This window comes from Schistocerca americana, chromosome 3, assembly GCF_021461395.2.
Source record: "Schistocerca americana isolate TAMUIC-IGC-003095 chromosome 3, iqSchAmer2.1, whole genome shotgun sequence".
NCBI classification, from domain to species: domain Eukaryota; kingdom Metazoa; phylum Arthropoda; class Insecta; order Orthoptera; family Acrididae; genus Schistocerca; species Schistocerca americana.
In genome coordinates this window covers 426897804-426919206 of record NC_060121.1, presented here as the reverse complement: position 1 = coordinate 426919206, position 21403 = coordinate 426897804, and the positions used below count along the sequence as shown (strand labels likewise).

Genomic DNA, 21403 nt, shown 5'->3' with positions numbered 1-21403 from the left:
CTCTATTAGCAGAAAATGGTTAAACATTGCCAAGCCGAAGTTTAATTATAATTGATAAAACACACACTTCACTATACATTTAAGTTATTTGAAAGAACCAACAAATCGTTAAACTTCAGCGTTAACTATCCGCCTATGTAAGCACAAATGTGAAACTAGTAAATAATTCCGTCAGTCTCAGGATCGCTATAAAAGAAAAAACATTTTCTTAATTCACTGCTAATATTTATCTACTCCCGATTTTCGGGTTTGGTTAATTTTTTCTTAGCGGAACAATTTTTTAAATGTGCCGCCGCTGCAAATCGTTCGGTCGCGGCACAGCCCAGCAACACCAGCGATTATTGCTAAAAAATGCTGAAAATTCTTTAAAGAAATATTATAGATGACATGGGCAAGCTAATTTACATTAGTAATACACACTTTTGATAAAATTATAATATATTTAGACCACAACAATAATTCAACTTACATTAGTTTGTAATTTCTCCTCTAATGGCGGCTAAATCTAGATACAGACAGAAGAAGTCTACCCGTTCATAAAATGCTACGTCACAGGTTCCTCTCATTCTCTGCTCTCCAGAAAGACGACAAAGAATACACACTACGTGGTGCTTTTTGTACTACTGCTGACCATCTTTGTAATCTTACAACATTATTTTCCTCTGTGGCTGACTTTTACATATTTGTTATCGCAGATATTTACACATTTCGCAATTACATTATGAGTATTGAAATATTACAATCATAAATAAATCGAGAATATTACTACTGAAAATATTACAATAATAACGAATGTCCTTTACATAAAATTAAATAATATTTTTTTGTTAAATAATTACAGTATATACAAATTGCTTCATAGCGGCGTATATAGTACAATTAAATTTTAGTTTATTAATAGTGTGAATGTTGCCAGGGAACGTTACATTGCCCCCTGGCAGCATTTGGCAAAGAGTTTCTATACTTTGACACAATGGTGCCAGTAACGTTCTTTACAATTCTGTATTTTTTTTTTTTTTAATTTTGGAATGGCTCTTTTAATTAGTCTCAGGGTTATATATGTTCATGGCTCCCCCATTTGGGCGAAGGCAGACAGGAAACCTGGGCAAAACTGTGCCGGAGCCCAGCCATCCCAGTTGGTTCATGATTAATCTTGTCTCTTTTTGTTACCTCCGCCGTTTCCATTATTTGGTGCAGGCGTGTTATTTCGACAATTTCTGTAACCGTTTCCGTTACTTCCAGCCTGTTCAGAGGCTGCCTTAACATCCTCCTGAATCAGGTCAATTGAGTCCAGAACAGACAAGAAATGTTCCATGTCGTTCTCCAGTACGTGTATAAGTTTCTCCTTTACGTGTATCGGCAAGTGTGATTTCAAAAGTCTGATCAAATCCCGGGATGAAATCTGCTCGTCCCAGTAACGGGTCTTATTAATGTACTTCTCAAAATATTTTCGCAAATTGCCTAATCGTGTAGAATACGGCTCTGGATTATATACCTCCTTCCGTAATCTCTCCTGAATACATGTTGACCAATATTTGGCCAAGAATGCCTTTTCAAATTGCTCATATGTGTCGCAACTGTCAGCTGCTTCGGTTGCCCATAATGCAACATCTCCTTGTATGAAGACATAACGAACTGTATTTTCTGTGTATGACTCCAAACGCTAGGCAAAATGTTTCTAAATCCCTTGATAAATACTACAGGGTGAACAGATTTCTTCTCCGTTGTAAAGATCTGAAACTGTCGGTTTCTAATCAGGCTTTCTTCAATCACTATTTTGGAGTGACATTTGTTTATATCGCTAACATTGGTTGCCTGTTCTGTCTCGAAGTCCCAATTTTTCACTGCTGTATTTATATGCCTATCATTGTCGGACCTGGCTGGCGTGACACACGCCTGTGCGTCGCCGTGCAGCAAGCTGTTTTCCAGCTCCGCAAGACGACGGTTGACATTCCGCTGCCACAGCGGAATGTCAGTGTGCACCACCTTTTTTAGGTCCTGCACTTCCGCATTGGAGCCCAAATCTTTGGCCTCAATCGCGGCGTGCACCTTCTCGTCTATTTTTTTTATAAATTCGTTTTCAATTTTGTGCACTTGTTCGGACATTTTCTGCTCAATTACTTGACTTGTGTCAATTTCTAATTGTTCCATCTTGTTAGCCAGTACACTGATTTCACCCACGATACTGGCGTTAGCCACTTGGATATTATCTACTCTTTCGCTCAGTTGTTGTACCGCTTTAGGTATGGTTTCATAGTTTTGTCTCAAACTAACAGTCTCACTTTGCATAGCTTCCAAAGATTGCATTAACTGCAAATCACTCTCATGCTGGCGTCGATCACGCTCTGCTTGTTTAGCATCAGGTTCTCTATCGCGTTCTGCTTGCATACGTGCAAATTCAGCTTGGAAACTGAGCATGCGCTCGAACATAACCCTTAATGATTGCACTTATGACACCTCACCACTCTCTGGTCCGTGTCTAGTGCTTGTGGGTGGCACAGTATTTCTACCTTCAACTGAATCACTGGCTGGCAGTGGCAACATTTCTTGCCCTTCTGCCCCCAGATTCTCACATTGTACTTCCTGAACTGCGCCACTAACATTACTTTGTGCCTCACTTTCTAACTCGGCATCACTGCTCGCTAACTGCTGTTCATTATCCATGTTTATATCTTTCTGGCTACGCAATCTAACCATAGTCAACAAAAGAAACAAAATCTGAACTAAATATCCTAACACTCAGGTTTCACTGACATAATCACACAAGAAATGGTCATTTGTTGAAACACACTTATTATATACTACAATGACTAACTACTCAAATGTCCTGTTTTTTTTTAAAAAAAAAAAGAACACTAACAACAAGCACACCACTAATGATCCGAGAACACTGCATTGAGGCTACTTTACCACCCACAGGACAACTACACTGTAGCTTTACCTTTTGGTGATCTATCTTGGGTGCAGCTGCCCCCTGGTATTGTGGTAGGTAATTAATTTTTCGATATAATGAGATCTCTTCCTCAGCTTGTTTCTGGGTATATAGTGTTCTCATGCAAAAAATCATATACAGGTATTACCACACAATATTGGTTAGGCAATACATACAATACATGAAAAAAAATTATTAATTGTTCTCCAACAAAGTTCGACTACAATAATTCCCTAGTTATCTCATGGGTATTTTGTGGCCACTGCATATTCGGGCCCCACGTTGGGCGCCAATTTAATGAAATTAAAAAAAAAATTTTAAAAATAATTAGTTACCTTTTATTAAAAAAATTTGCTTTTTGTTATTTTATCTTTCTTTCTTTCTGTACGTACGAACTTTGTTGTAGAACCTCTTATTTATGTGTGGTAACAAAAATTCATTTAGACAGAATTAACTACATTTAAAATTACGTGAACTTAGTCAACCCTCTCATGCTGATAAATTCATATTAACTGATTAAGAATTTTTAGTTGAGAATTAAATGCTTTACATAATTCGGCCTTGGCACACATTTTCTAAATGCAGTGGTTTTTTTTTTTTAAATATTTACTGAATTCCTTCCCGGCGTTAGCTATGGAACACAAGACTGTCTCTATTAGCAGAAAATGGTTAAACATTGCCAAGCCGAAGTTTAATTATAATTGATGAAACACACACTTCACTATACATTTAAGTTATTTGAAAGAACCAACAAATCGTTAAACTTCAGCGTTAACTATCCGCCTATGAATGCACAAATCTGAAACTAGTAAATAATTCCGTCAGTCTCAGGATCGCTGTAAAAGGAAAAACATTTTCTTAATTCAGTGCTAATACTTATCTACTCCCGATTTTCGGGGTTGGTTAATTTTTTCTTAGCGGAACAATTTTTTAAATGTGCCGCCACTGCAAATCGTTCGGTCGCGGCACAGCCCAGCAACACCAGCGATTATTGCTAAAAAATGCTGAAAATTCTTTAAAGAAATATTATAGATGACATGGGCAAGCTAATTTACATTAGTAATACACACTTTTGATAAAATTATAATATATTTAGACCACAACAATAATTCAACTTACATTAGTTTGTAATTTCTCCTCTAATGGCGGCTAAATCTAGATACAGACAGAAGAAGTCTACCCGTTCATAAAATGCTACGTCACAGGTTCCTCTCATTCTCTGCTCTCCAGAAAGACGACAAAGAATACACACTACGTGGTGCTTTTTGTACTACTGCTGACCATCTTTGTAATCTTACAACATTATTTTCCTCTGTGGCTGACTTTTACATTTTTGTTATCGCAGATATTTACACATTTCGCAATTACATTATGAGTATAGAAATATTACAATCATAAATACATCGAGAATATTACTATTGAAAATATTACAATAATAACGAATGTCCTTTACACAAAATTAAATAATATTTTTTTGTTAAATAATTACAGTATATACAAATTGCTTCATAGCGGCGTATATAGTACAATTAAATTTTAGTTTATTAATAGTGTGAATGTTGCCAGGGAACGTTACATACCGTCCTAAAAGCCTTTACAAGTTTCCGGAGCTTTTCTAATCTAACTTTCAACAGCAACGTATTCTGTCTTTTTTCAAATCTTCTACTTACCATTTAGCTTTCTCAGTCTTCCTCGTATGTTTTCTAACAAAAAGAATCAAAACAAAATTGTTTAAAAATGCGTACAACTGAGGCAATGATGGTGCGTGTGAAGGGTGACTGCCACTGCCACTCGACCATGGTGACTAATTATCCCAAACGCAGGCTTTTATTCAACAATTAAAAAATATAATGTGATTAAAATCCTTAATAAACAACTATGTGATACAGAAGTATGGCTTACCTTGATACTATATAATCATTGGTACTTGAGCAGAAGCAGTGAAATGGCAGTTAATTCTGACCTGTAGTGTACCTTTGCTTGCACAACATTCTGTCTTTGCCAGTTGTTGTTGTGGTCTTCAGTCCGAAGACTCTCCATGCTACTATACACTACCTCTTCATTCTCGAATAACTACTACAAACTACATCCTTTTGAATCTTCTTATTGTATTCATGTATAGGGCTCCTTCTACTAATTTTACCCCCACCCCCTCCCCACATCCCTCCGGCATTAAGTGGTGATCCCTTGACGTCACGGAATGTGTTCTATCAACCGATTGCCTCTTCTAGTCATGTGACTGAAATTTCTTTTCTCCCCAGTTCTATTCCGCATTAGTTATGTGAGCCACCCATCTAATCTTCAGCGCCGCATTTCAAAAGCTTGTATTCTCTTGTTGTGTAAACTGTCCATGGTTCATGTTTCACTTTCACACATGGCTGCCCAACATACAAATACTTTCAGAAAAGACTTCGTGACACTTAAATCCATATCCGATGTTAATAAACTTATCTTCTTTAGAAACGCTTTTCTGACCATTGGTAGTCTGCATTTTATATGCTCTCTGCTTCGCCCATCATCAGTTATTTCGCTGCCCAAACAGTAAATCTCATGTAGCAGAATTCCTTAATTTCATCTACTTCGTGGCCATCAATCCTGATGTTAAGTTTCTCTCTGGTCTCATTTCAGCTACTTCTCATTACTTTCGTCTTCCTTCGATATAATCTCAATCCATAATCTGTACACATTGCATTCAACAGTTTATGTAATTGTTCTTCAATTTCACTCAGGATAGTAATGTCATCACCGAATAGTATCAATGATATCTTTTCACCATGAATTTTAACTCCACTCCTGAACCTCTCTTTTATTTCCATCATCGCTTCTTCGGTATATGGATTGAACAGTAGAGGCGAAAGACTACATCCCTCCTTTACACCCTTTTTAATTCTAGCACTTCGTTCTTGCTCGTCTACTCTTATTATTCCGTCTTGGCTCTTGTAAATATTATATACTATACGTGTCTTCATAAAGCTTACCCATATTTTTCTCAGAATTTCGAACATCTTGCACCATTCTACATTGTCGAAAGCTTTTTCCAGGTCGACAAATCCTACGAACGTGCCTCGATTTTTCTTCAGCCTTGCTTCCATTATCAACCACAACGTCAGGACTGCCTCTCAGCTGCCTTTGCATTTAATAAAGCCAAACTGATCGTCATCCAACACATCTTCAATTTTCTTTTCCATTCCTCTGTATGTAATTCTTGTCAGCAATTTGGATGCATGAGCTGTTAAATTGATTATGCGATCGTTCTCGCACTTGTCAGCTCTTGCAGTCTTCGGAACTGTTTGGATGATATTTTTCCGAAAGTCTAATGGTATGTCGTCAGACCCATACATTCTACACACCAACGTGAAAAGTCGTTTTGTTGCCACTTCACACTATGATTTTAGAAATTCTGATGGGATGTTATCTATCCCTTCTACCTTATTTGATCTTAAGCCATCCGAAGCTGACTTAAATTCTGATTCTAATACTGCGTCCTCTATCTCTTCTAAATCGACTCCTTTTTTTCTTCTGTCTTGTTAGACAAGTCGTCCCCCTCATAGAGGCTTTCAGTATACTCTTTCCACCTACCCGCCTTCTCCACTACATGTAACAGTGGAATTCCCGTTGCACTCGCAATCTCTCCACCATTGCTTTTAATTTCACGGAAGGTTATTTTGACTTTCACGCTGAGTCAGTCCTTCCGGTAGTCATTTCTTTTTCGCCTTCTTGACATTTTTCAAGCAGCCATTTCGTCTTAGGTTTCTTGAGCTTCCTATTTTGTTTCACTCCTCAGTGACTTGTATTTCTGTATTCCTGAATTTCCCTGAACATTTTTGTACTTCCTTCTTTCATCGATCAACTGCAGTATCTCTTAGGTTTCTTCGCAGATACGTTCTACGTACCTATGGTTTCCTTTCCAACTTCTGCGACTGTCGTTTCTAGAGATTTCCATTCCTCTTCAACTGTGCTGCCTACTGAGCTATTCTTTATTGCTATATCGATAGCCTTAGAGAACTTCAAGCGTGCCTCGTCATTTCTTAGTACTTCCATATCCCACTTCTACGTAGATTGATTCTTTCTTACCAAGCTCTTAAACTACAGCCTACTCTTCATCACTACTACATTGTAATCTGAGTCTATATCTGCTCCTGGGTACGCCGTACCATCCACTACCTGAATTCGGAATCTCTGTCTGACCATTACGTAATCTAACTGAAATCTTCCTTTATCACCCGGCCTTTCCCTAGTATACCTCCTCTTCTTGTGGTTCTTGAACAGAGGATTCTCTATTACTAGCTGAAATTTATGACAGAACTCAATTAGTCTTTCTCCTCTCTCATTCCTCGTCCCAAACCCATATTTTCCAGTAACCCTTTCTTCCATTCCCTCCCCTACAACTGCATTCTAGTCGACCATGACTATTAAACTTTCATCTTCCTTTATGTACTGTATTACCCTTTCAGTATCCTCATATACTCCTTCTATCTCTTCATCATCAGCTTGTGACGTCGGCATGTGTAGCTGAACCTTCGTTGTCGGTGTTGGCTTGCTGTCTATTCTGATAAGAACAACCCTATCAGTGAACTGTTCACAATAACACACTTTCTGCCCTACCATCCTATTCGTAAGGAATTCTACGCCTGTTACCCATTTTCTGCTGCTGTTGGTATTATCCTATACTCATCTGAGCAGAAATCCTTGTCTTCTTCCCATTTCACTTTACTAAACCTTACTATATCTAGATTGTGCTTTTGCATGTCCCTTTTCAGATTTTCAACCTTCCCTACCACATTTAAGCTTCTGGCATTCCACGCCCCGACTCGTGGAATGTTATCCTTTCATTGTTTATTCAGTTTTTTCCTCATCGTCACCTCTCGCTTGGCAGTCCCGTCCCGGAGATCAGAGTGGGAGACTAATCCGGAATCTTTTGCCAATTGAGAGATCAACATGACCCTTTCTCAGTTATAGTCCTGTGGATGCACGTTACTTGTTTTTAATTCAGTGGTTTCCATTGCCTTCTTCATCCTCATGCCGTTGATCATTACTGATTCTTCCTCCTTTAGGGGCAGTTTCCCACCCCAAGGACAAAAGAGTGCCGTGAACCTCTGCCATCTTCTCTATCCTTCTGGACAAGGCCGTTGGCAGAATAAGGATGACTTTTTATGCCAGAAGTGTTCGTCTCAAAATGTTCATTATTAATCTAAATTTAAGCAGTGGCGGGATTCGAACCTGGGACCAATGATGTTTTGATTACCAATCGAAGACGTTATCCCTATGTCAATGAAAATTACCTGATGCATTTCACCTAGATGATCAAACATTTTATTGGTAGAAGACCGATTACTGCATCATGATATCACAATGAATGTACCGCCCTCTTCGTGCATTCTTTGTTCTTGTCTCACCTTCTTAATCTTTACCGAAATGTCACTTTTTTGTTGTACCTGAACATTGTTAATCAACTTTTGATCTGTAACTCTACCACAAATTTTAATAACTTCCCCACCCACTTTTGCCTTCAGATGGTTCGCATCTCTTTATTATTGCCTCCTCCCAAAATCTTATCTAACTTTCCACCTGAACCTAATTGAACTGCTTGAATTTATTTCAAACTCTTTTTATTTGGATTTTCTGTTCGTATTCAGTGTCCAGTTTGCCTATACAGCATTCAATTCTTTATTCGATAGCTCCACACCTTGCAAATCTTTTACTTACTGTCAAAATTTACCCCAACTAAGGAAATTCCTTGCCAAATCTCTGTACACTTCACCTTTTTCATTGCCCTCTTGTCGTCCTTCTAGTTTTTCATCATATTCATTAATTGACTCATCCTATCATATTGTCGATTACCCCTTCAATTTTTACTGGACCTCTTTCTTATCTTACTCCCCCCTCCCTACCCTCCCGACTGTAAATTGGTATCGTCTCTTTCACTTCTAGGTTTACAACTTTTTCTCTGATATATTCCTTAGGGACGTCCTTATTTTTGTATTTGATTGCCCATTGTCATCGAAATCGTTCCAGATCCTGTTTCTGGACCTGCCATACTTACATTTGTACAGGATGGCTCGAGTGGAATGTGGGGAGCATGTGTGAGGGTAAATGAAAGTTAAAAAATCCAAAAAACTCTATCGTTTTTTGCCGATTCGGGCTATTGTGGAAAGCTCCAGGAAGGGTATAGATTTACCATATGCGAGTCGCATGGACGACAGTGGTTTGTAACTAGAAGCTTAGACAATTTTAAAGAAATGTGATATTTTACGGATGTAAGGCGAAGGCAAGAGTTGAAGGCGAAGGCGAAATTTGAAGGCGAAAGTAGAATATCAGAGTAAAAGGCAGATGCTTGTCACACGAGAGACAAACCGACAGATGGAATAAAGGCATGTGCTCTCTAGCAGAGCTGATGTCCAAGAGAGGCAGGGGTAGATGGCTTAAGCCCTGGAGGAGATCAAGAACACAAGAAAGTGAGATTCATAGATGTCTCTCTACCAGCAGACGTTGCATGCAGTCACCTGACTTCTCAGCTACTACTTAGTTAATCATAGTATGCTGGACCATCAGCGTTTTGGTACGGATCTGTACTGCCCGTGGACTTTCTTCTGTCAGGTCAGCACTCATATAGCAGCGTGTAGTATAGCTGGATGGTATTACTAGGTACTGAATGTAAAAAAAACTGATAGAAAGACAATAAAAATGATTAACAGCTGGAGATGTACATGCAATTAATGGGCTGTACTTGTCGTTCCACCTTCCAGCAAACGTCGTCTTGCTTTCACCTTCGTCAACTGTGGCTTTTCTATGTGTCATTGCCGTAATCCTGCTTGAGCATTGCTAGTGATGTTTCTTCTACTTTAGACGTTAAAAATCCAAAGATTACGCTTAATTACAACAGGTTTCTTAATAGGAGGAGTTTTATCTCTCTCCATCAGTACCTCCCATCTCCATCCATATGCTCCTTCTCCCATCCTCTGCCAATTTCCTCCTCCTCACTCTCGCTGTCCACCTCCTCTCCATTCTCCCTGTTCTTCTCCTCCTTTTTCATTTCTCTGTTGATTTCCTCCTCTTCCCTTTCTCTGTCCATTCCCTCCTCCTCCTCTCTCGTTTCATCTCGTCCAAACCCTCCCCCTCCCTGCCCATCTCTTCCTCCACTCATCTCTGTCGATTTCCTCCTTTCCTTTCTCTGTCTATCTCCTGCTCTGGTCTCTCCTCCTCCTCGCTGTATGTCCATCTCCTCCAACCCCCCTCCACTCATCTCTCTCCAAACTATCGTGCTCACCCATATTGGAGGCTGGTGGTCCTTACCATCACAGTATTTTTTCCAGATCGTAACTAGTATGAGTACGAAATTTGGTAGAAATCTTCCAAGGTTTTAGGATGAACTTCACACCCATGGCTTTCCCGCCTACACACATGTCAAATATATTTCACACACATTTAACGCGTATTTGTACACGCACTTCTCCTGTATCTCTAGCGAATTTTGCCAGCAGTTTCGTTTTCACGGAACTCAGTGTTTATCATGTCGTATGTCTTGAAATATGCGCTACACACTCTCACAATTTTGCAGGTACTTCCAGTGATATATGTGACTACTGTCAGCGAGATGTACTCTGAATAGGGTTAGTACTAAGGAAATAATACATTAAGATGTCTTGCATGATGCGTCAGTCTTTTACGCATATCAGTGTTTGTGACGTCATATGCTTGGTATATGCCGTCGCGGGCACATTAGCCCTGAGTGTTCGACGAACAGAGGGTTGGCTGTCCTCCGTAATTAAAAAAAAAGAACTAATGAAGTATTCGACGATAAACTTAAAGGGGTGTCATCAGACGACCGTCTAGACCAAATGTCGAAAACAATGACTGATAATATGAAGGAGAGAAAAGGTAAAGCGCTTACCTGGAAACCGAGCGATCATGGCATCGAATCCCTGCCGGACCACGGATTCTTTAGTCTGCGTTTTAACCTAGCCTTCACCTGTGAACGGCGCGAGGAGTCGCCAGAAGCAACACATGGTTCGGATTCCACGTTAAACTTGGATAACTGGAGTAGATTATGGAATACAAGTTGCCGAAGTAGCATCCAATAGAAAGACCTATGCCAGGGCACTATGGCACCCGAAATTATAATTATTATCATCCTGAAGTATGTGGAGTACAATGACACACTCTTTCCGGTACATTAAGCGGTAAATGTGAATACTGCCTGTAAAATGGTCACGAATACAGCTAGAGTAACGTATTAAAGCAAAACATGATGCATCATGCCGCAGTTTTATGGCATGAACGATAAAAATGTATTAAGCGATAAACGTTTTTCCCTTCATCATTTTGTGGTGGTTGTCACCGAGGAAAACTTTATTTAATCCTTGAAATTATGAGTGAACTTCGTTGTAGGTTACGACGTGCTCTCATTCCCAAGAACTGAGTGACTAAAGTACAGGTAATGGCGCTTCGTGGATACACTGCTTTTTCACCTTCACTCCCAACCCTTTGATAGGTTGGTGGTTCTTACCCCCAGCGTTTCTCTCTGGGCAGTAAATGATACGTAAACCGAGTTTGTTTTATCGATCCATTGGTTTAGGAGGAGGTGTGGAACACACATACATACATTCATACACATATACGTACACCCATTTTTATCTATAATACTAACTGCATTGTCCAGTTAAGAGAAGAAGAGAAGAAGAGAAAAAAATTAACTTTCTTGTGTAACATGGAAAAAGCTTCTTTTCCATGTATTTGTGAAAACACCTTTATAATAAAAGGATACTGTATAAATGGCTACTGTTTTCGCCTACGGCCGTTTGCCCTTCGCACTTGATAGCTGCCATAAGCGCTGCGTGGTTCCAGGTATTTTCTTAAGTTGACTCGAATGAAGGAGTGTCTTAGTAGTAAAGAGTAAAATATGTATTAAAACTTCATATGTGCTGTGACATTTTTTCACACATCTCAGTGTTTGTTAAGTCATTTATCCTCAGCTATGTGTGGTACCATGCTATAATTTTTAGATGCATTTAGGTGTAAATTTGAATACTGTCTGTGAAAAGTATTGCGAATAGAGTAAGTAGCGTACAGGTAATAATTTCAAACGTCGTGCATTGTGTGGCAGTTTATCACGTATCTCACATTTTTGACGTCATATCTCCTGAACTGTACTAGACAGATGGTTCTTATCCCCACAGCGATTGTTTTCTGTCAATACGGGATAATGCACAAAGTTGGTTGAAATCAGTCCAGTGGTTTAGTAGGAGATGTGGAACATGCACATATAGACGCATACGAATTTATGCACTTATTTTGATAATATGCATGGAAAATGCAGAGATTCGATTGAGGCTTATAAACAGAAACTGAAGCATGTTCTTCCATTACTGTAGAAATGTACCCATAATAGAAGAGCACAAGCTGTAGGAATATGTTGATGTTCCTTCTATTACTTGACTCTAGAGTGACGTAATGTATTGCCAAAATTTTCACGAGTTGTCTCGATATTACAGCTTCTGAGCTTGTCAGAAGTCTAGTGTCCAGCATCGACTTCATCTGGACTTTAGGCTCGACATTTGTTTCTTGCGACCTGATAAGACAACGTAACAGCTATTCCGTGTGGCATGAATTCCATTAATCTTGGGTAGCTTTCCGGAGGTATGTGGCAACCGATGTCTACTTAGAGGTCACTCAGTGCCTGTAAATTACTGACCGGTAGCTTCTGCGTGAGGGTCTGGCTCCCGATAGAGTCCCATGTGTGTTACGTCGGACTCAGATCCGCTGTAGCCCGATGTTGAACAACTTTTACTATAAACAGGCTACAACGAAACACTCGGGCCTGCACCAGCAATTTTACTCTGTCATCAAATAAGCTGCAGATGCCCGTCAACCTGCTTTACAGAGCGGGCAACCACCGATATCCACGTACTGTGAGGAGGCTCAGAGATCCCACACCTTGTCGCTTACTCTTGCTTTCACCACCATTCAACTGCTTTCCATAGATGCTCCAGACAGTAGCACCCGAATAGCTTCCCAGTGTCGCCGTATATGAGATGCTCGATCCCAGGCGCTGGATAAGAATACGTCCTTCGTGCAAGTCGCTTACGTCACTGGATTTCCCCAGTTGTGGCGCATATCGTCCATAGAATGATTTCCCGTTTGTCTCTTCTCTACTTATACATTTTCCTTGACACTTCACTGGGTCCCAACGCCACCAGACGGCCTTCATTCTAGTAGAGGGCAGTGCTCGTGATGTTGTAGCACGTCACTGTTGGTTACTTATGATGTATCAGTTTCTAGAACTGGCTCCACGAGTTTACGTGAGGCCAAACGAGAAGCTTCCCGGAGAAATAAACAGCGAAATTTACAAGCTAGCGGCGCGAGATGTGTGCGCTACGCGTCAGACGATAATTTTTTATCTACTGCTGTTTTATTATTATTATTATTATTCGGTTTTTTGGACCATTAATGTCCACAATGGTCAGATGCAGCACGCCTCGAATTCCTCTCCTTTTTCAAACTCTTTACTTTAAAGTAACACTTACTCCCAACATTCTTAATTGTGTGTTTCCTCTCAACGACTCGTTGTTCTATTATGAAGATTACCATGTTTTCTTCTGTGTAATAGTTTTGACGTACTTCTTTCCTATCTGATTATTTTGAGTGACTTCCAAATTTTAATTTACGGTATGTAGAATTATTCACTTTTCTCACAGGCCATGATTTAGCTCTGTACTACCCTCGTGCCAGACGTACGTTCTCAGAAATTTCTTTCTCACATTACAACCTATGTTCGATGATAGTGGTTTGTTTTGGAGGGAAATAATGTCTTCTCCTCTAAACAAAAAGAATTATTAACTTTTCTCCCAGGCCATGATTTAGCTCCCTACTACCTTCGTGCCAGACGTACGTTCTCAAAAATTTTCTTTCTCAAATTAAAACCTATATTCGCGAATATTGGTTCCTTTTTGGAGGGTTCAAATGGTTCAAATAGCTCTGAGCACTATGGGACTGAACATCTGAGGTCATCAGTCCCCTAGAACTTAGAACTACTTAACCTAACTAACCTAAGGACATCACACACATCCATGCCCGAGGCAGGATTCGAACCTGCGACCGTTGCAGTCGCGCGGTTCCGGACTGAAGTGCCTAGAACCGCTCGGCCACCGCGGCCGGCCCTTTTGGAGGGAAATAATGTCTTCGCCTCTGCTGGTTTACTTATTATGTGCTCTTTAGTTCGGACATTATCCATTATATTGCTGTTTTCTGGCTACTGTCAACCCAAATTCTCTGCGCAGTAGGGTGTTCACCCCATTCAGCGGATCCTGAAATTCATCTCCACTTTTTTCGAAGCGACAAACTTCTGCAGCAAATATTAATACTGATATTTTTTCGACGAGTGCGGTGAAGTAGTAGTGAACAAACTAGACTCGCATTCGGGAGGACGACGGCTCGAAACCGCGTGCAATTTCCCTAAATCGCTTCAGGAAATGCCGCGATGTTTCCTCTGAAAGGGCACAGCCGATTTCCTTCTCCATCCTTCCCTAATCCGAAGTTGTACTCTATCTCTATTGAGTTGTTCGTCGACGGGACGTTAAAAAATAATTCCTCCACCTTCGACATTCTGTCACTCTAAGTTTTAATCTGATTTCTGATCCTTACGTTTATTTATTCATTGCTTCCTTAATATACAGGTTCAACAGAATAAGAGAAATACTACATTCGTGCATTACACTCTATCTAATCCTACCGCTTGTGTTTGAAGTACATACTTATTTCTTCTACATTTTTCTAGTACAATTGTGTATTATGGACCTCCCTTACAAAGTATATCTGTTTTCCTGGATATTTCTAAGCTCTTGCATAACTTTACATTGTCGAACGCTTTTCCTAGGTCGACAAGTCCTTAGAAAATATTTTCATTTTTCAGGACCATTGCTTCAGTCAGCAAGCATAACGTTGAAAGTTCCTCCCTCAAGCCTTAGTTTGCTTAAAGCCAAATCTGACATCTGCCAAATATTTATTTTTTCATTTTTTTCCTTTCTGTGTTATTCTAGTCAACAAACTTCAGTTTATGAGACGTCAATCTGTTTGTGCGATCCCGCGTTACATGCTTCCATCTTCATGACTGCGTGACCCATATTCTTCGGAAATTGCGATCATCATCACCATACGTTCTGCACACGAACTCGAATAATCGTTTAATTTTTACCTTTTAGAACTTACGAAGAAATATTATCTAGTGTTCCTGCCTCGTCTGGTCCCATTTCTTCCAAAGCACTGTGAAACATCGGCTCTCACACTGGATCCTTACATCATCCGGACTTAACGCTTATTTATTATCATATCACTGCAGGACAACTATTCCTTCTCACAGAGGACGTCAACGTCTTTTGCCATCTGTCTGCTCTCTCTTCTGCATTTAACATGCAAATTCTATTTTCATTCTAAATTTTGACCCCGCTGCTTTCAAATTCTCCTGAAATTATTTTTCTTTTATATTAACTTGATCTTTTCCTTCCGACGTTCATTTATTTTTCCATTTCTCCGTTTCTTTCAGCCATGTCACTTTAGTAGCTTTATAAATACAGAAAATCAAAAAATGTGTTGAAAAAAAATCACTCACGTAATTAACAAATTGTTAATTTTAAGTCTGAGATTAGCAAAAATTGCTGACATACCATATGGCAGAGGCTCAACGTGATTCTAAGACTAGATTTTTAGCGGAAGGATGTTGTGCCAAATCCAGAAATTGTTACCTAAGGCAGTTTACAGGTGAAGACCATGTGATTCTACTACATCCAGTGCTCAATCTCTACAATGTGTCGTCAAAACCTAAATCATTTGGGATCATCTCTTCGATGCCAACAAAGTGAGTCGTAGTGATGAAATGACGCCATTAAGATTAGCAATGTCTCCGTGGAGCAATACAAAGTGGCAAATGACATCTGACGTTATTCGCCTACGAAGATGGTGGGACCACGCTGCATTGAAGATACGCGCACAGCATGCCATGGCTGTTCGTCATGCTTCCACCAGCAATCAGCAGATTGCTTATGATCAATGTTTTTGGATTTGCTCTTTAACATTACGTACGGCAACCAAACCTTTTGTGTCATGACTTTAGCGCAACACGGCGAAACCGGTCACAATTAAAACAGCTAAGGTGGTTTTCTTTAATCATTATCACTGATATCGTGATCGAAGTTAATACTGTGAACATCAAGTTGTAATTAAATTTTTAAATAAGAGGTCTCTAAAATTGTTACTAGTAGCGTGATTTGAGTTTTCCCAAATCTGAGTTCTACCTGATCCCATTTACCTCGAATTACCGTGGTTTTATTGTACAAGTGCTACACAAACAAGTTCTCTGGTCGTGTGATGATAAACATGTACATTAAAAATACTGCATTTAACCAGAATAATTTAAATGCTTAAACTAATTAGGGTAACAAATTTCAATATTTTCATTTTACAGGTCAGCTGCTGGATTTATTGTATTCACTCTACTTTTTTCCAACAAAAGTTTCGGCGCGAATCCTTTTGTTGCATACTTCGGACAAGGATCCCTGCAACTGGCTGGTTCATATGTGGCTCACGCTGTCGGAAACAGGTTTGGGAGACGGATAACACACTGTCTCGTACTACTGGCTGCAGGCTGCTTGTGCATCATTCTCGTGTGCTTAACCGCAGGTATCTCATGGTTTAGTACTTTCTTCCACGTTTCTTATCACAAATTGCTTACAAATATCTGTAGGGGAAATGAGCATGCAATTTCATTAGATTGCACTCTGGAAGTATTTTTTTTTTTTTCAAAATTCTTTAACATGTACATATTTAGCACTGTGTTATGGTAACAGAGTTGCGCTTTTCCAGCATCTTCAGCCCAGTGGATCATAACAACACTGTGCCTGGTACTACTGCTCTGCTGTAACACTTCACATTCACTCACCAACCTGCAGAGCTTGGAATTACATCCAACGAGTTTACGCCAGATAGGCATCGCAATTGAATACACCTTTGTTCAATGTACTATGAGTGTTCCACCTTATATTGCGCACGTGGTATGTACGCAGATGGTTATTTACTTAAAAATAGTTACGGTAGTACGTATACAGATTCATGCAGTATCATATTTTGGATGCACTGTGACATAAACGTGGCTCATCTGATATGTAAAGAATACCGTCTGTTGTTAACGTAAACTCATCAACTGTGTAAAACCTCACTGATGATAGCTGAAAATCACGATTTAAAAATGGCAGGCAAGACAAATGAATTTCATATTTGAATATTTTTTAAGGCTACTATACTTGTTTTCTCCTCATATGCAAAGTCACAATTTCAGCCCGGTAGATTAGACTTCATCTTCCAAAAATAATAAATAATTATATCACCATCATTCATTAGGAAAGCTACAGCGTCAGCACGAAACAGACAGATTTCAAACCTTTCTCAATATCTTTCGTCTTTTTTCCCTATTATCAAAGTTTCTGAGCCTTACTTAACTACAGTCCAAATAGTTTTCGTAATCTCTTTCTTGCAGTCATTGTTATTGTCTCTGTTATTAGTAAGCGTTGTATTTTCTGAAGTCTTCTTTTTCGTTCCCTCTCCTTTTTCCAACTTCTCTATCACAGCTTCCATCTTCTACAAGAATGCTTCTTATGTGAAGCAGTTCACATCTTCAAATATCTGTCCTCCACCTGTTTTAATTATTTCGCTGTTTTTTTTTTCATTAGCTTTGGTTTGAACACGTTTATAAATATTCAAATTCTTTACCCTATTTCTCAAATTGTCCCCACTGTTTTAAAGATCTTCTTTGCTTTCGGTTAACACGTAATGATGTGCATATTTAATAGCTTTCACTTTGTCTCGTCGTACACTCATTTTCACTATGTTGTTCGAGGTCATTGAGAAAATACTAAAGAGACCTAGAGTAGTGGAATAACCCTATATCACACATCTCTAATAACTAATGTATCAAATTATTCAGGCTCGAGTTTCACCGTTTCTCCCTATTTTATATATAGTTTTCTTGTTAATCTCCTGTCCTTACAATCTATTACTAATTAATTTAGTATTTCTAAGATTATTTTTCATTTTATTAAAACAACAGCATTTTCATAATAACTCGATTAACCTTGCATAAGCTTTCCATCTTCTCTATATCCTGATGCTCCAAAGTCTTGTTTCTTGGTTCTATTGTATGCTGGATTCAAAATTATCTTCTGACGGTTTGTTCATTCTTCTTTCATATCCCATATATTGTTAGTGGAAGACACGTTACAAATATACTGCACGACTCAATTAAAAGGTAACAGGGAAAGAAGAAGTAATATCGTCAAATCAAAGAAGCGAAACGCAGAGCATCACAATATTTCAGAGCTACAATGTGCAGCGCAATTAAAGGATCACTTTTTCGAAAGCCAGGCAACTAGAATCATAGGTTCGTCAAGTGATTTCCCGCCTGCATGCCCCTACGACTGCTTCGAAAGTTTCCTCTGTAATGGCATATTATTGAAAGTGTCAATAAATGTGGGCGGGTGGCACTGAGGCCGTCAAACCAGGCGGTCTTAGAGTGATTCTTTGCCGTTTTATTCACACACGAGTCAATGTGGCACTCCCCCTGCGACAACACAACAGGAGGAAACAAAACATCAGGGCTGAAAATGCATAAGTACCCTTTCCTGCTTCGTGTTCAAATTTCGCCGAATGGTTTTAAATGGTTCTTAGTGGTTCCAACCTGTAGACGAGGGCAAAAATTAGGGTCACACTGCATTCCAAAGGGCTGCGATCACGTTCAGTAGGAACACAGCACAACAATTTCCATAGGGAAGGGCTGAAACCTGCTGGGTTGTCAACAATCTCAAAGGTTGTCAAGAACATCGTGTTGTTGCTCATCGCACTGCGAAATATCGTTTTCGACTGCGAAATGTGTAGGAATCAGTGCCCCAAGCAAATGGGCGGTTTAACACACTTTATGCCTCCCCCTGAGGCATTTTCGTGTCGATTCTTGCACCTCACATAAAATTTTGGTCTTTGGCCTGTTTTTCACATTTGTCGGCACCTCGTTATTTGGACCGGTGTCGAGCCAGAGGCTGACGTTACAGGGCGCCACGCTTTTGTACTATTGCACGGGAAGGCTGTAGACATCTCTGCGCAAAATTTCGTATTGATTCAACGAAATACAGGACAATTACTTGATTTAGAAAAAGTTATCCTTTAATTATGTGTAGCAGAGTAGTTCTGCAATATTTGTACTGTTTTGTATCGTCGACCTGGGGGCTGGCTCGGCTCCCCACGTCCGAAAGCGACCACAATACTACTCTCCGCTATTCGGGTTTGTCGGTTTGAGGACCGCAATATCTTGAGAAAGTTTCCTCGGGAATCTCGTGCACAGTATATTTTGTTTGTAGAGAAATACAGTGTATGTATGGCATCTCCTAAAATCTTCAACATCTTTTGTAACGTGTGGTATCACCAGCCCCCGTCTTTCTTTTCCTGAGATCTGCCATGTATTTTTTAACTTCTTCTTTTGTGATATTTGCACCATACCAGTCGTCGCACATTCTTTGTATTCTTCTGCTTCTACTTATTCCTCTAATTCATTTCTCTCGCATACTTCATTATGAGGGTCAAACAATTCTTCTGCATAATGGCTTCACATCATTTTAATAGTTCTGTGACTCTATGCTTTCCTTTAATTACTTACCATTCCTGTTATGGCTGTTATTTTTTATTTGCTCTTTGTCATGTGTCTGTCCATTTCATAGATTGCACTGTGATTCTATTCAATCTACACATAATACGTGTGTTATCCTTATCATACTATTGTTCATGGTGACGTTTTCTTCCAGTATGTGCATTAACATTATTTCATTTCCTCCTATCATTCCGTTTTCTTTCATCGATTCTCAGATTCTTTCATTTGAAGATTTATTATTGTCGATTTTTTTCACAAAATCATCTTCTATGTTTCTAACACCGCTCCTTTCAGTATTAACTATTCAAATCTGTGTTGTTTTGTAATCCTAGATATTTTGGTACTGCCCTCAGTGCAGAATATGGCAGCAGTTGTTCCTCGATGTTGACACCAGTAGGACATGATTCTCACACTTCCAATATTTTTGTAGAACTCTTAGTTGAATAGCCTTGAAGTCTGTTTCTTTGTCGTATTCGTTCCTTCAGCACTCGTCGAGAAGAGCTAAACACTTTTGTGTGTCACATGTACATTCTGGTTAGAGATACAGTGATATCAAAAAATTGTATCAGTGACACTCAGGTTTAAAAACACTTGTTATTTTGGCATTGATAAAACTCGCTCTAATAGGTGCTAACATTTAATATTACGAAATCATTAGTATATTATTGAGTCGTTCAACATACTTGGAGTTCCTCATTCATTATGAGCACTAACAACAACAAGCGTGTTTGTGTACTGTTTTTGTTTATATCTGTATTTTCATCAGATAAAATACTGTTAAACATAGATATTATTTAGATGCGAGTATATGACGTTGATTCCTTTTTCTACAGGGAAAAACTTATGGAATGTACATCGTATTCGGCGTACTAGCAGCTGTGACCCTAATTATGTCTGTTTTGATGTCATTTGTGCCGGAGTCATTTAATGAGAATCTTCCGGAGACAAACCAAGATATTTCACTCTTTGGAAAGAAGCAAAAGTACTGGAGTCTTCCAAGCAGAAAGTCAAATGAATCAGAGAACACGACGTTGTAGAATTTTGATGCCCAGGACATGATCTCTGGAAAGTGTTTCGAGGAACTCTGAACGAAAAATGATTAAAGAAATTTTGTGACGAGAGTAAACTTGTAGATAAAATGAGAGCAATTCGAACTGGAAATGATAATACGACAACGAATCAAGTGGTATAATGGAAATGTGATCAGACGAACCAATTACATGCACAAAAGAGGTGGATACAGATTCAGAACAGGTAGAACACAAACCTGACGATTCTAGCAGCTTATACACTGTACACCATGCAAACCATGTTATATTTATTAAAGTGTCACACTTTTGTCTCTGATTTCTTATTATGTTTTATTATTATTTAATTAAATTTTCACATGTATATACCAGTATCTGAGTGGTGTCTGTCTGACAGACATTGCACCCTGACGTTTGCTTCAGTGCAGTTGCACTGAGTTGCAGCGTGCGATGAGTTGGAAATTTTAGTCTGTCAGGCAGAAGCGGTAACGGCAACCGCGTATGAAAAGCGGTAAATCCGGGTTCGAGTTCCGGTCTGGCACAAATTTTGAACTTCCGCCATTGCGTTCTCACAATGCCATGTGTGGCTAGAAGTCACTAATTCCCTCCCATCCCTTCCCTTTCTTTGCCCATTCTCAACTTCATACAGATTTTCACTCGTTTACAACTGTTGTATCCTACTTTTGAGGCTAATACGTCTATGAAATTATACCATGCTTTACGACATAGAAAAAATTTTGTCGATGGAAAACGAATACATCG

At 39.2% G+C, this 21403-nt stretch overlaps 1 protein-coding gene across 1 annotated transcript in view; it reads left to right on the top strand.

Moving 5' to 3' along the window:
* Positions 1-20940, top strand: part of LOC124607012 (solute carrier family 22 member 7-like) — a 121283-nt gene extending 100343 nt beyond the window's left edge. Inside the window, exons 7-9 of the mRNA XM_047139166.1 lie at positions 16389-16603; positions 16787-16974; positions 20447-20940. Coding sequence (XP_046995122.1) covers positions 16389-16603; positions 16787-16974; positions 20447-20650 — 607 coding nt within the window. The 3' untranslated portion in view covers positions 20651-20940. The remainder of the gene's footprint in view (positions 1-16388; positions 16604-16786; positions 16975-20446) is intronic.
* The last annotated feature ends 463 nt before the right edge of the window (positions 20941-21403 follow it).